Source organism: Macaca fascicularis, chromosome 4 (assembly GCF_037993035.2).
Source record: "Macaca fascicularis isolate 582-1 chromosome 4, T2T-MFA8v1.1".
Lineage (NCBI taxonomy): Eukaryota > Metazoa > Chordata > Mammalia > Primates > Cercopithecidae > Macaca > Macaca fascicularis.
Window position 1 is genome coordinate 25,124,085 of NC_088378.1, and position 13,267 is coordinate 25,137,351.

Sequence of the window (13,267 nt, forward strand, 5' to 3'; positions counted from 1 at the left end):
TTTGCTAGACAGCAAAAAATTGATGGAGGCATAATGACATTAGTTAAAGAATACTTTCCTAGATCAATATTACTGCATTTAAATAAATGGAATTAGGACATGCATTATTTCTATAGTGACTTCAACAATCATATTTTCAGTCAAGGTTTTCTTAAGTTTTAAACCTGGTACCTTAAATTCAAAATTAAAAAGTCAGGAAACAACAGGTGCTGGAGAGGATGTGGAGAAACAGGAACACTTTTACACTGTTGGTGGGATTGTAAACTAGTTCAACCATTATGGAAAACAGTATGGCGATTCCTCAAGGATCTAGAACTAGAAGTACCATATGACCCAGCCATCCCATTACTGGGTATATACCCAAAGGATTATAAATCATGCTGCTATAAAGACACATGCACATGTATGTTTATTGCGGCACTATTCACAATAGCAAAGACTTGGAATCAACCCAAATGTCCATCAGTGACAGACTGGATTAAGAAAATGTGGCACATATACACCATGGAATACTATGCAGCCATAAAAAAGGATGAGTTTGTGTCTTTTGTAGGGACATGGATGCAGCTGGAAACCATCATTCTCAGCAAACTATCACAAGAACAGAAAACCAAACACCGCATGTTCTCACTCATAGGTGGGAGCTGAACAATGAGATCACTTGGACTCAGGAAGGGGAACATCACACACCGGGGCCTATCACGGGGAGGGGGGAGGGGGGAGGGATTGCATTGGGAGTTATACCTGATGTAAATGACGAGTTGATGGGTGCAGCACACCAACATGGCACAAGTATACATATGTAACAAACCTGCACGTTATGCACATGTACCCTACAACTTAAAGTATAATAATAATAAATAAATTAAAAAAAAAATAAAGTGAACAATTAAGTTGCAAGAAAAAAAAAAAAAAAGAAAATGTGGCACATATACACCATGGAATACTATGCAGCCATAAAAAAGGATGAGTTTGTGTCCTTTGTAGGGACATGGATGCAGCTGGAAACCATCATTCTTAGCAAACTATCACAAGAACAGAAAACCAAACACTGCATGTTCTCCCTCATAGGTGGGAACTGAACAATGAGATCACTTGGACTCGGGAAGGGGGACATCACACACCCACACCGGGACCTATCATAGGGAGGGGGGAGGGGGGAGGGATTACATTGGGAGTTATACCTGATATAAATGACGAGTTGATGGGTGCTGATGAGTTGATGGGTGTAGCACACCAACATGGCACAAGTATACATATGTAACAAACCTGCACGTTATGCACATGTACCCTAGAACTTAAAGTATAATAAATAAATAAATAAATAAATAAATAAATTCAAAATCTAAATGTTACTTGTGAGCAGCTTCCATACTCTGCAGCTGTTAATCTTTTCCTTCTACATAAAACCTAGAGTGTCAAGTAATATACTCCATAATAATTTTCCAAGACCTGGCTAAGATGAGACATACTCTTTTTTAAAATTAATTACAGACAGAAAGGCAATGCCAGCTATTGAGTGTGTATTTGACAACAGTCGGCCAAACTGAGGTAATGGCAAGTGTGATTTATTAATGAAAAAAAATTATCAGGATATTACCATAACCTCATTTTGGAAATAATCAGAATTTATGACTATGAACTAACATAATTAAGAGGACAGAGAAAAGAGTGCCTCTGCAAAGGACACAAAATCAAAAATTTTGTTCAATGGGTCATCTTACGATACTGAATTAAAAGGTGATACAGTCTTAAGGAACCATTAATAAAGTTAGGTCTTACCTAAAATTTTATGTACCACATACACGCGTGCACACACACAAGCGCGCGCACGTGCACACAACAAAAGCAACAGACTTTGAAAGCAGTACTCTGCAAGCACTCTCCAAACACTTCTATCACAATCTTTCTGTGACATTTACACTTTAGTTGCTTTGTATTCTGTTATTTAAATTGATTGGATTTAGAGAGCAGAAAAATATTAAACTATATCAAAAATTACTGTCTTAACGAAACATCATTAAAGAAAACTGCTATTACTGTGTTTTAATTACCCATTTTTACCTGTTGCTCTCTGAAGTCTCTAAGATATTTTCTTCTTGAGCATTTAATAACATTTCAGATACCTGATACTGAGCCTCTAACAGGAGAAGAGTGTCCAGATCACAGCATATCACACTTAATAACCTATGTAAAAAAGAAAAATAAAAGTAGATTGTGTAAAATATGTCCCAAAAGCATAAGTACATCCTTGATGTCTCAAAGTAATACCTGTACATCAAAATATAAATCTTACAGGAAGTATCATTTAGTTATTTCAGATATATTTTTAATCAATTAGAATAGTAATCTCCTCTTCAAAAGTTGTTCTTACTGAGTGTTTTTAAAAGACCATGGATAATTTCTAATCCAGATTTTTAAAAATGTATCTAAATCTACATAAATAGTAAATTTTCCTCTCAACTGCCACTTAATTTAAAAATTCATCAGAGAACATTAGCAAATCCAGAAAAACTCTAAATTGCCATAACTTTTTATTCAGCAGTTAATTACCAAAGTTATGATAGAATCATCATTTTGCTGCCAATCTAGAAAATGTTCATTAGATAAAATGTCAATGGCTAATTTTATAATTGTCAGATCAAGCTGAGAACACCTAAGCCCACTTAGCTATCTTAATATTATCAAAAGATACAAACAGAAATCATGTGTCTCCTATTATAATGCAAGAGGACACACACAGTGCACCGTCTATGAAGTACTCTTGCCCAGGAAACTGAACCTCAATCTAATCAATCCTATACATCTTATTATCAGTTTATGGGAATCACAAGCATTAGAGAAACATATTTAAAAACACCATAAGGAGAAAACAGTCAATCAAATTCAGAGTTTTGAGAATCCTACACATTACTTATATATTATTTGTTCAGAAAACAAAAAGTCTTAAAAAACAGAGGGGAAAAGAAACTCTTACAAGTTAAATAAAATAAAATAAAATTAAATTAAAAAATTAAAAAAAGACCAAATGTCAAGATTTTGTTTTGATCTTGATTCAAGCAAACTTTAAAAGTGCATTTTTAAATCACACAAGAAAATATGGGAGTATTAAGAGATGAGATCAGGAAAATATTGTTAATTTTGTTAGATGTAACAATGGCACAATGGTGAGGGTTTTTTTGTTTCATTTTTTAAAACATGTCCTTACTTATTAGAGATATGCACTGAATGTTTTATATGTAAAACAGCATATCTGAAATTTGCTTTAAAGTACTTAAGAAAAAAAAATGTATGTGGAGGGAGGGAGATGAAACAAGACTGGTGAAATACTGATAATAAAGATGAGTGATGGGTACATGAAAGATTATACCATTCACTACATTTTTTATATGTTTAAAAATTCTATGATTAAAAAGTGTTCAAACAAAGATAATATGATGAGAATGCTGGGAGGCTATGGTAGAGTGGGTGGTTAGGTAAGGTCTCTCTGAAAGGTGGTATTTGAGGAAACAGGTGATCCAAGAAGAAACCAACCTTCCAATAACACTTACTGATTTATTGTAGAGTTATAGTGAAATATGAGCATAATGGCTTACATACAAGGATATTTATTGCAGAGTGGCCACATAGGAATCAATGAGTCAATCAATCACTCTCTATCCACAGAAAAAAATTTAAATGTCAGAATATTTTTAAGTGGCATACTTTGCAAATATTAGAACACAGTAGCTTATGGTTTTTATAAAGAACTATTTCCAAGGAATATTAATTGAAAAAGGAGGGGCACAAAATATTGTGTCTAGTACTAGCATTTGAGTGAAAAACAGAAAACCATGAATATACATATAAATACATGTTTGTTTTTACATAAAATACCTATCACAGGAGAGAAAAGCAAGTAGGAAGAACTGTTAGCTCTGCAGTTGTGGTCTGAGAGACAACCAGGGAATTTACTTCTTACTGGTATTGATTTTTGAGTTTTGGTACAACTGCATGTTTTACCTATACAAAAGCACACATAAGGGAATTTACTTCTTACTGGTATTGATTTTTGAGTTTTGGTACAACTGCATGTTTTACCTATACAAAAGCACACATAAGTAAAGGAAAAAAAGTTTTGTGGATGCCTTTAAGAGTCAAAAATGGCAATTCAATGTCACTCTCTACAACGTGGCTAAAATATTCAAACGAATATAAAACTAAAGACAAATCTATCATTACTTTAGAGAGCTATTCTCTGCTCAATTTACAGAAATAAAAACATTTTTGTTAGGTAAAATATAGGTGAAGGCAAGATGAAAGATATGTTAGCCTTCTAGGGAAAAGATGATGGAGTATGCTGGCATTTCCCTTTCTCATCTTAGAAATAATCCAAAGCATGGAGGAGGGAGAAAAACAGCATATCACAGAAATGTTTAACCACAAAATAAATTGAAGGGTAGCCAAAGGCAGTAAAAATAGGACAAATGGTGCTGAAGAAGGAAAAGAATGAGACAGGATATTGTGGCTGTCATTCATATATATAAACCAGAACATTTCTCAAAAAAAAAATTGATATGGTTTGGCTGTGCCCCCACCCAAATCTCATCCTGAATTGTAGCTCCCATAATTCCCACATGTTGTGGAAGGCCCTAGTGGGAGATAATTGAATCAAGGGGGCGGTTTCACTCATACTGTTCTTCTGGTAGTGAATAAGTGCCATGAGAGCTGACGATTTTATAAGGGGAAACCCTTCTCACCTAGCTTTCATTCTCTCTTGAATGCCACCATGTAAGACGTGCCTTTCACCTTCCACCATGGTTACAAGGCCACGTGGAATTGTGAGTCCATTAAACCTCTTTATCTTTATAAACTACCTAGTCCTGGGTATGTCTTTATCAGCAGTATGAAAATAGAATAATACAGTAAATTTTGGGCTACTCTTACCTTTAAGTCAACAGGCTAAGAAGGGAGTTACAAGGTTGGCTGGGGTGACTGACCTGGACTATCAGGATGAAATCAGTGTACTACTCCACAATGGAGGTAAGGAAGAGTATGCATGGAATACAGGAGATCCATTAGGGTGTCTCTTAGTATTACCAGGCCCTGTGATTAAGGTCAATGGGAAACTACAACAGCTAAATCTAGGCAGGACTACAAATGGCTCAGACCCTTCAAGAATGAAGGTTTGGGTCACTCCACCAGGTAAAAAACCATGAGCTGCTGAGGTGCATGCTGAAGGCAAAGAGAATACAGAATGGGTAGTAGAAGAAGGTAGTCATCAATACCAGCTATGACCATGTGACCAGCTGCAGAAATGAGAACTGTAATTGTCATGAGTATTTCCTCTTTATTTTGTTAAGAACATGCTTGTGCATATATACATTTGTACTAAGAAAATATCTTCATTTTATTTCCTTTCTTCTTTATCATGTGATGTAGATTTCTTGACTTCATATCAGCATTTAAGTGTTGTTAACTTTATGTAGTAGCATTTGGGTTGGGGATTGATGTCTTTCCAGTTGTACGAAGGATAGTTGTATTATGTTAGGCATAATTATAATCTTTTTATTGTCTTTATATGAAGATTATGTATGATTTCAGATGTTTATGAGTTCACATTGACAAAGGGTGGATTTGTGATGGTTAATATTGAGTGTCAACTTGATTGTATTGAAGGATGCAAAGTATTGTTTGTGGGTGTGTCTGTGAGTGTGTTGCCAAAGGAAATTAACATTTGAGTCAGTGGACTGAAAAAGGCAGACCCACCCTCAATCTGGGTGTGGACAATCTAATCAGCTACCAGCGCAGCCAGAACAAAAGCAGGCAGAAGAATGTGGAAAGACTAGACTGGTTTAGTATCCCGAGCTACATCCTTCTCCCATGCTGGATGCTTTTCGGCCTCCAACATCGAACTCCAAGTTCTTCAGCTTTGGGACTCAGACTGGCTTCCTTGCTCTTTGCAGAAGCAAGGCTTCCTTGTAGATGGCCTATTGTGGGACGTCACCTTGTGATTGCGTGAGTCAATACTCCTTAATAAACTCTCTTTAATATATACCTGTTATCCTATCGGTTCTGTCCCTCTAGAGAAACCTGACTAATACAAAAATAAAAGCAAAATACATTTCTAAGAAGAAAAACAAAATAAAATTCTCAAAAATAAGGAATATAACCCAAGAGTCAATGCCTAATCCTCTGTTTTCAACAGTGAAAATGGAATACACAGGACCCCCAATATGACTCCAAGAAGCAGAAGGAGCACAGTGGAACCAGAAGTCACAAAAAACTCAATTAACAATTAATTACTAGTTAGACTATAGAGACAATTACTAACAAACAGAAAATTGTCTACCTCCATATCAAGATATATGAGGGGTACTAGGGGAGAGGAGAGGATGGCTTGGAAAAGGTGCAAACACACACATACAAAATTTGGGCCTTTAGAAAAATTCCATCTAACCAGGAGCACTGCCCTAGCTTCTGTAGTTTCTCTTAAGCATACGCCTCCTACAAACAGCTGCTGCTAAAAAGCTCACATCTCTCCAAAAAGAAGTACCATACAAAGGTGCTATAAGAAAAAATTTTTAAAAAGATAAACAGATGGGAGATACATACTAAAAACAAGTTGTCTTTAAATACTTAAACTGTGAACACACAATTTTCTATGAATTAAACAGGTTTGATAAAGCAGTGGTCTCCATTAAGCTCCTTGCACAAAATACAAATCTATGAACACAGGGAAGAAACAGCAACCAGAAAAAGTAAAACATGAGCTGGCAGAGCTAAGGAATGAAACAGAAGAATAAAACTGTCATAGAAATGAAAGTATAATTGCAAACAGTAAAATGGAAAACAGATACTGTTAAGAAGATAACAAATACAAGGAACAGAATGACAAAAGTGTGAAAAGTATAATGGAAATAAGGAGTTTAAATTATTGATTTCTTGAAGAGAAAACTGAAATAATCTAACATGATATATCTTTAAAGATATTAGTCAAGAAATTCTTCCCGGGAGAAAAAAAGCCATCAATCCAAGTACGTAAACTGTACAATATGTCCCAGAGTAAATTGAATCAAAAGAATCAGCACAGAGACAGAACCTGGTAAAGTTAAGCTTAACAGGTAACAAAGAACCATTGGGGTGTCCAGGCAAAAAGATCAAGTTACTACAAGAGTAGGGTGAGGGATGCAGAAGGAGGGGAAATCAAATTGTTCCAGATATAGCTGCAGCAACATTCAATACCAGAACAGTAGGACAAAACTGGAAGGAAGTCTAACATGATTAGATATTAAAACATATTACAAACTGTAAGTATTCAGACAGTTTTAATGACAAAGCAAAAGAAAATAAAGACATAGACTCTAATACATATAGAAATTTTAAATTATGTTAAGAGTAAAGGGACCAGGCATAGTGAATCATGCCTGTAATCCCAGCATTTTGGGAGGCTGACGCAGACTGATCACTTAAGTCCAGGAGTTCCGGGCAAGCCTGGGCGACATGGCAAAACCTGTCTCTATTAAAAATATAAAAAATTAGCTGCTCATGGTGGCACGCACCAATAGGTCCCAGCTACCGGAGAGGCTGAGGTGGGAGAATCACCTGAGCCCAGGGGGTCGAGTCTGCAGAGAGCTGTGATTGCACCACTGTACTCTAGCCTGAGTGACAGACCTTGTCAAAAAAAAAAAAAAAAAAAAAAGTGATAAGATTTCCTGGTGAACTAATTATGATGTAGAGTAAAAGAAGAAAGAAATCAAGAATGACTCTTGGGTGTTTAGTTTTAACAATAGGGAGGATCATGTTATCATCAACCCAGATATAAAAGGCTATAGGTTAAGAGGGTTTAGGGAAGCCCTTTTCTTTCTTTAGGCTACTAAACCACTGAACAGATAATGAAAGTAACTGTCAGTGGATTTTTAGTTAAGATTTGAAAAGAGACATCTAAAGTATCTGGATGTAAAATGAGGTGATCCAAGGTGAACTGGGGCAACTTTATGAGCAAATACATACCTGGATTGAATTCTGCTAATTAGGGAATGAGTAAATCTAAAATAACAAATGATGTAAGACTTTTAAAATCTTACAAGTACTAGAAATAATGTAAAGCTTAGCAAATTTAATCCCGCAGTAAATTAAAATAGTACCATATTGTGACCAAGTACAGATCATTCCAGGGATAAAAAGAGAGTTTAATATTAAAGTATCTTCTGATGTAATTTATGACATCAATATGTAACAGAAGAGAGCCATATAATCATTGGACCAGATGCTTAAAAGCTCTTTGATTTAAGATTCAACATCTACTCTCCATTCCTTGTCCTCCAAAAAATTCTGAGTAAATTAAAGAAAGGTTACCTCTTTAATTTGATTTTTAAAAAGACAAATCTATCTCAATACAAGACCTAAAGCATAAACAGGAAAAGCATTCCCATTAAAGTCATCAGGAAGGCAAAACTGCCCATTATTTTTTAACATCATTCTAGAAATTCAAGATAATGCAAAAAGACAAGAATAAAATAAAGAGGCATGCTATGTGAAAGGAGATAGAATGTTCACTATTAGAAAACAAACTGAGAAGGATGATTTCCAGCTGCATCCATGTCCCTACAAAGGACACAAACTCATCCTTTTTTATGGCTGCATAGTATTTCATGGTGTATACGTTCCACATTTTCTTAATCCAGTCTGTCACTGATGGACATTTGGGTTGATTCCAACTCTTTGCTATTGTGAATAGTGCCACAATAAACATAGGTGTGCATGTGTCTTTATAGCAGCATGATTTATAATCCTTTGGGTATATACCCAGTAATGGGATGGCTGGGTCATATGGTACTTCTAGTTCTAGATCCTCATTCTCAGCAAACCATCGCAAGAACAGAAAACCAAACACCGCATGTTCTCACTCATAGGTGGGAACTGAACAATGAGATCACTTGGACTCGGGAAGGGGAACATCACACACTGGGGCCTATCATGGGGAGGGGGGAGGGGGGAGGGATTGCATTGGGAGTTATACCTGATATAAATGACGAGTTGATGGGTGCTGACGAGTTAATAGGTGCAGCACACTAACATGGCACAAGTATACATATGTAACAAACCTGCATGTTATGCACATGTACCCTAGAACTTAAAGTATAATAATAAAAAAAAAGAAAACAATTAAACTATTTGTGAATTCATCTCCTAATGACATAAATTTCAATTTACTTAGAAAAACATTGGTTGAACACCTACAAAGTGCCTACTACCATTTTAAATGTTGGGAATTCAGCAATAAATACACACACATACACACAGATATCCCAGTCCTTACGGAACTCTAAATGGTAAAGGAAGGGAACTGCCAATGAACAAAATTAAAAATTAAACAACAAAGTAATGGATACAACTAAAACAAGAAAGTGAAAAATGAGTTTTAACAAGGGAGTGAAAAAATGTATCACTCTGTGTAATTTTAAATAAGGTGGTCAGGACAGAGCTCACTAAGAAGGTGATAACCTTTTTAGGAAAGACCTAAAAGTAATGCGGAAGTAAGCCATATAGCTATTGGAGGAAAAGGTGTTCCAGGTAGAGCAAATAGCTTCAGCCGAATAGCAAAGGTTTGAACAGTAAGGGGGCCAATATAGCTGAAGTGGAATAAGAAAGGGAGAAGTACATATTGAGCATCCCCAAATCCAAAATCCAAAATGTTCTGAGCACCAACATGATGCCACAAGTGGGCAATTCCACACCATGTTATGGATCACGGTCACAACACAGTCAAAACGTACAACACACAGTTTACTTGGCATTCCTACTGTTCAATGTACATTACCTGTTCCCCCCGCACCCCCCATCCCGAGATGGAGTTTCGCTCTTGTCACCCAGGCTGGAGTGCAGTGGCACGATCTCAGTCACTGCAACCTCCACCTCCCTGGTTTAAGCGATTTTCCTGCCTCAGCCTCCGGAGTAGCTGGGATTACAGACACACACGCCACAACGCTCAGCTAATTTTTGTATTTTTAGTAGAGATGGGGTTTCACCATGTTGGTCAGGCTGGTCTCAAACTCCTGACCTCATGATCCGCCCACCCGCCTGGGCCTCCCAAAGTGCTGGGATTACAGGTGTGAGCCACCACACCTGGCCCAAGGTACAGCATCACGGTGGAGACTGAAAGCCTGCAGTTTTATTGTTCAACAGCTAATACAGGTGTTCTGGTGATGCTACTGTGCTGCCAGTTATCCTGAATATGTCTTTTTTTTTTTTTAACTGTATAAACGGTATGTCACATTTTTTAGTGTTAAATACTATGTGTGAATAAGTGTAAGGAAATGATTGCTTATCAGTAGCTGATATAGTTTGGATATATGTCCCAGCCCATATCTCATGTCAAATTGTGATCCACAATGTTGGAGGTGGGGCTTGGTGCGAGGTGACTGGGTCATATGGGTGAATTTCTCAATGGTTTAACACCATCCCCTTAGTGCTGTTCTCGTGATAGTGAGTGAGTTCTCGTGATAGTGAATGAATTCTCATGAGCTTTGGTTGTTTAAAAGTCTGTAGCACCTTCCCTCTTGCTCCTGCTCCTGCCATGTAGGATGCTTGCTTCTCCTTTGCCTTCCACCATGATTGGACACTTCCTGAGGCCTCCCCAGAAGCAGAAGCTGCTATGCTTCTTGTATAGTCTGCAGAACCATGAGTCAATTAAACCTCTTTTCTTTATAAATTACTCAATCTCAGGTATTTCTTTATAGCAATGTAAGAATGGACTAATATAGTAGCATACAAATTTAGAGTCAGGAAAGATGGTGACAGCAGGCAAACACAGATTGCCCACATTAGTGGCTGAGATAGTGACACCTTTGTTTTCTAATGGTTCAATGTACACGAACTTTGTTTCATGTACAAAATTATTTTAAAGTATTGTATAAAATTACATTCAGGCTTTTTGTATAAGGTTTATATGGCACAAAAATGTATTTCATGTTTAGACTTGGGCCCTACCCCCAAGATATCAAACTATGTATATGCAAGTATTTCAAAATCTGCAATCTAAAACACTTCTGATCCCAAGCATTTCTGATAAGGGATACTCAACTTGTATTAGGAGATGAGGTCAAAACAATGCTAGGTAGGTGTATTAATCCTTTTTCACACCGCTGATAAAGACATACCCAAGACTGGGTAATTTATAAAGGAAAGAGGTTTAATGGACTCACAGTTCCACATGCCTGGGGAAACCTCACAATGATGGCAGAAGGTGGAAGGCACATCTTACATGGCAGCAGGCAAGGGAAGAAGTGCCAGCAGGGGAAATGCCAGATGCTTATAAAACCATCGGATCTCATGAGAACTCACTATCTTGAGAACAGTATGGGGAAAACCACACCCATGACTCAATTATCTCTGCCTGGCCCCACCCCTGACATGTGGGGATTATTACAATTCAACATGAGATTTGGGTGGGGACAGAAAGCCAAATCACATCAGAAGGGGGTCCTGATCCATTGTGATGACTCTGGATTTTTTTATGGTGACATGAGAAATCACTGGGGATGGTTTCATACTGATGATATGAAAAGCTTTGTGAGTACACGACTGAGATTACCTGATTTGTGTTTTAATGGGATCACTCCAACTGCTACGCACGTAATAGGCTAAAATTAGCCAGGAGCAGACAAAAAGAAACCAGTTAAAAAGCTATCGCAATAATTTAGATAAGATAGTAGCTTAAAACAGGGTATTGTTAGGATTTCTGGACTGAAAAAATGGCTCTGCATTGTCCAGATTCTTAGGGTGGCCCCCAAGATGCCCACATCCTGGTGCTCATGTTCTTGTGTGATTCCCTTCTCCCGAGTGTAGGCAGGTCCTATGATATGTCTCTAACCAATGGAGCATGGTATAGGTGATATGATGGATGTGATTATATGTATGTGATTACAAGATTACATTCCATAAGACTGTAGTGCTCTTCTTGTTGGGGTGTCTTCTGTGCTCGGAGTTGAGGGCAACTTTCAATAGATAGCTGTAAGAAAGGACCTCCAGCCTTTAGCTAGCAAGAAAACAAAGGTTTCAGTCCTAAATCTGTAAAGAACTAAACTCGGCCAACAACCTATGTGAGTTAGGAAGCAGATGTTTCTTGAGTTTCACATGAGACCACGGCCACAGTCAACATCTTGACTTCAGCCGTGTGAGACTGTGAACAGAGGAACCAGCTAAGGTGTGTCTAGACAAAAACTGAGATAGTAAATATGCATGGCTTTAAGTCACAAAGTTTATAGTAATTTTTTAATAGAGCAATAAAAATAATATAAACTCCAACTTTAACAGCTAAGCAATTAAAAATATGATGCTGCTATTTGGTTGATAAGGAGAAAACAATTGGAAATGGCAGGGGGGATACATATACACACATACATACATATATACACACATACTATATATATATTTTACAAATAAATATTTCTTTTATATATGGAGACAAAAATATATTTTTTATATATATATACACACACACACATATATATATAGTATGCGTGTGTGTGTGTGTGTGAGTTTGTGTGTGTGTGTGTGAAAATTATGTAGGTGGCCTGTAAAAAAAAAGTACCAAAAATAAAACTCCAATAAATTTACTTATAACATACCGGCAATAACCAATGAAGCATTACCATGGAAGAAGAGACTCCATTAGCAATAGCAAAAAATATAACAGATGATAATAGATGATATAATATTACAGATGATAATATACAACATAAAAAGGACAGGATCTATATGAAGAAAGCTACAATGTATGACTGAAAAATGTGAAGAGTTCAATAAATAAAGAGAAAGCACCTACCAAGATGAGAATGTTAAATATTTTAAAGATGTGTATTCTTGACTAACTTTATTTATGAATTTAAATAAATATTATGTAATAATTTAATCAAAACTGTACAAAATATTTGTGGAGAATTTAACAAAATACCTCCACTAATAATCTGAAAGAATCTAATAGACACTTATCACTACTTATCAAGTGCTTACCATGTTCTAAATTTGGGAGAGTTGTAACATATTCAGTCTCATGAACTTGGTAAGAAACATACAGCTTTTGTCTCCATATATAAAAAGAAACAGAGGCACAGAGAGGTTACGGACCTTCCCTAACAACAGTGTTGCAATGTGGTTCCAGTGTCCACATTCTTAACTGCTCACTGATACTGCCACACACTATAAAATACACTGGGGAACATATTATCAAGCTAAAAAAAATAAATCCATGAAAGATATATGAGACTTCTACATAGAAAACTAT

General features: G+C 36.6%; 1 protein-coding gene across 11 annotated transcripts in view; it reads right to left on the reverse strand.

Annotated features, from left to right (window-relative positions):
* Positions 1-13,267, reverse strand: part of TBC1D32 (TBC1 domain family member 32) — a 226,664-nt gene that overhangs the window by 83,065 nt on the left and 130,332 nt on the right. For all 11 annotated transcript variants that reach the window (XR_012433384.1, XM_065543266.1, XM_074036960.1 and 8 more), the window contains one exon: positions 2,065-2,187. Coding sequence is in view for 10 of the 11 variants with exons in the window: in XM_065543266.1 (XP_065399338.1) it covers positions 2,065-2,187 (123 nt within the window). In the remaining variant the exon portion in view is untranslated. The remainder of the gene's footprint in view (positions 1-2,064; positions 2,188-13,267) is intronic.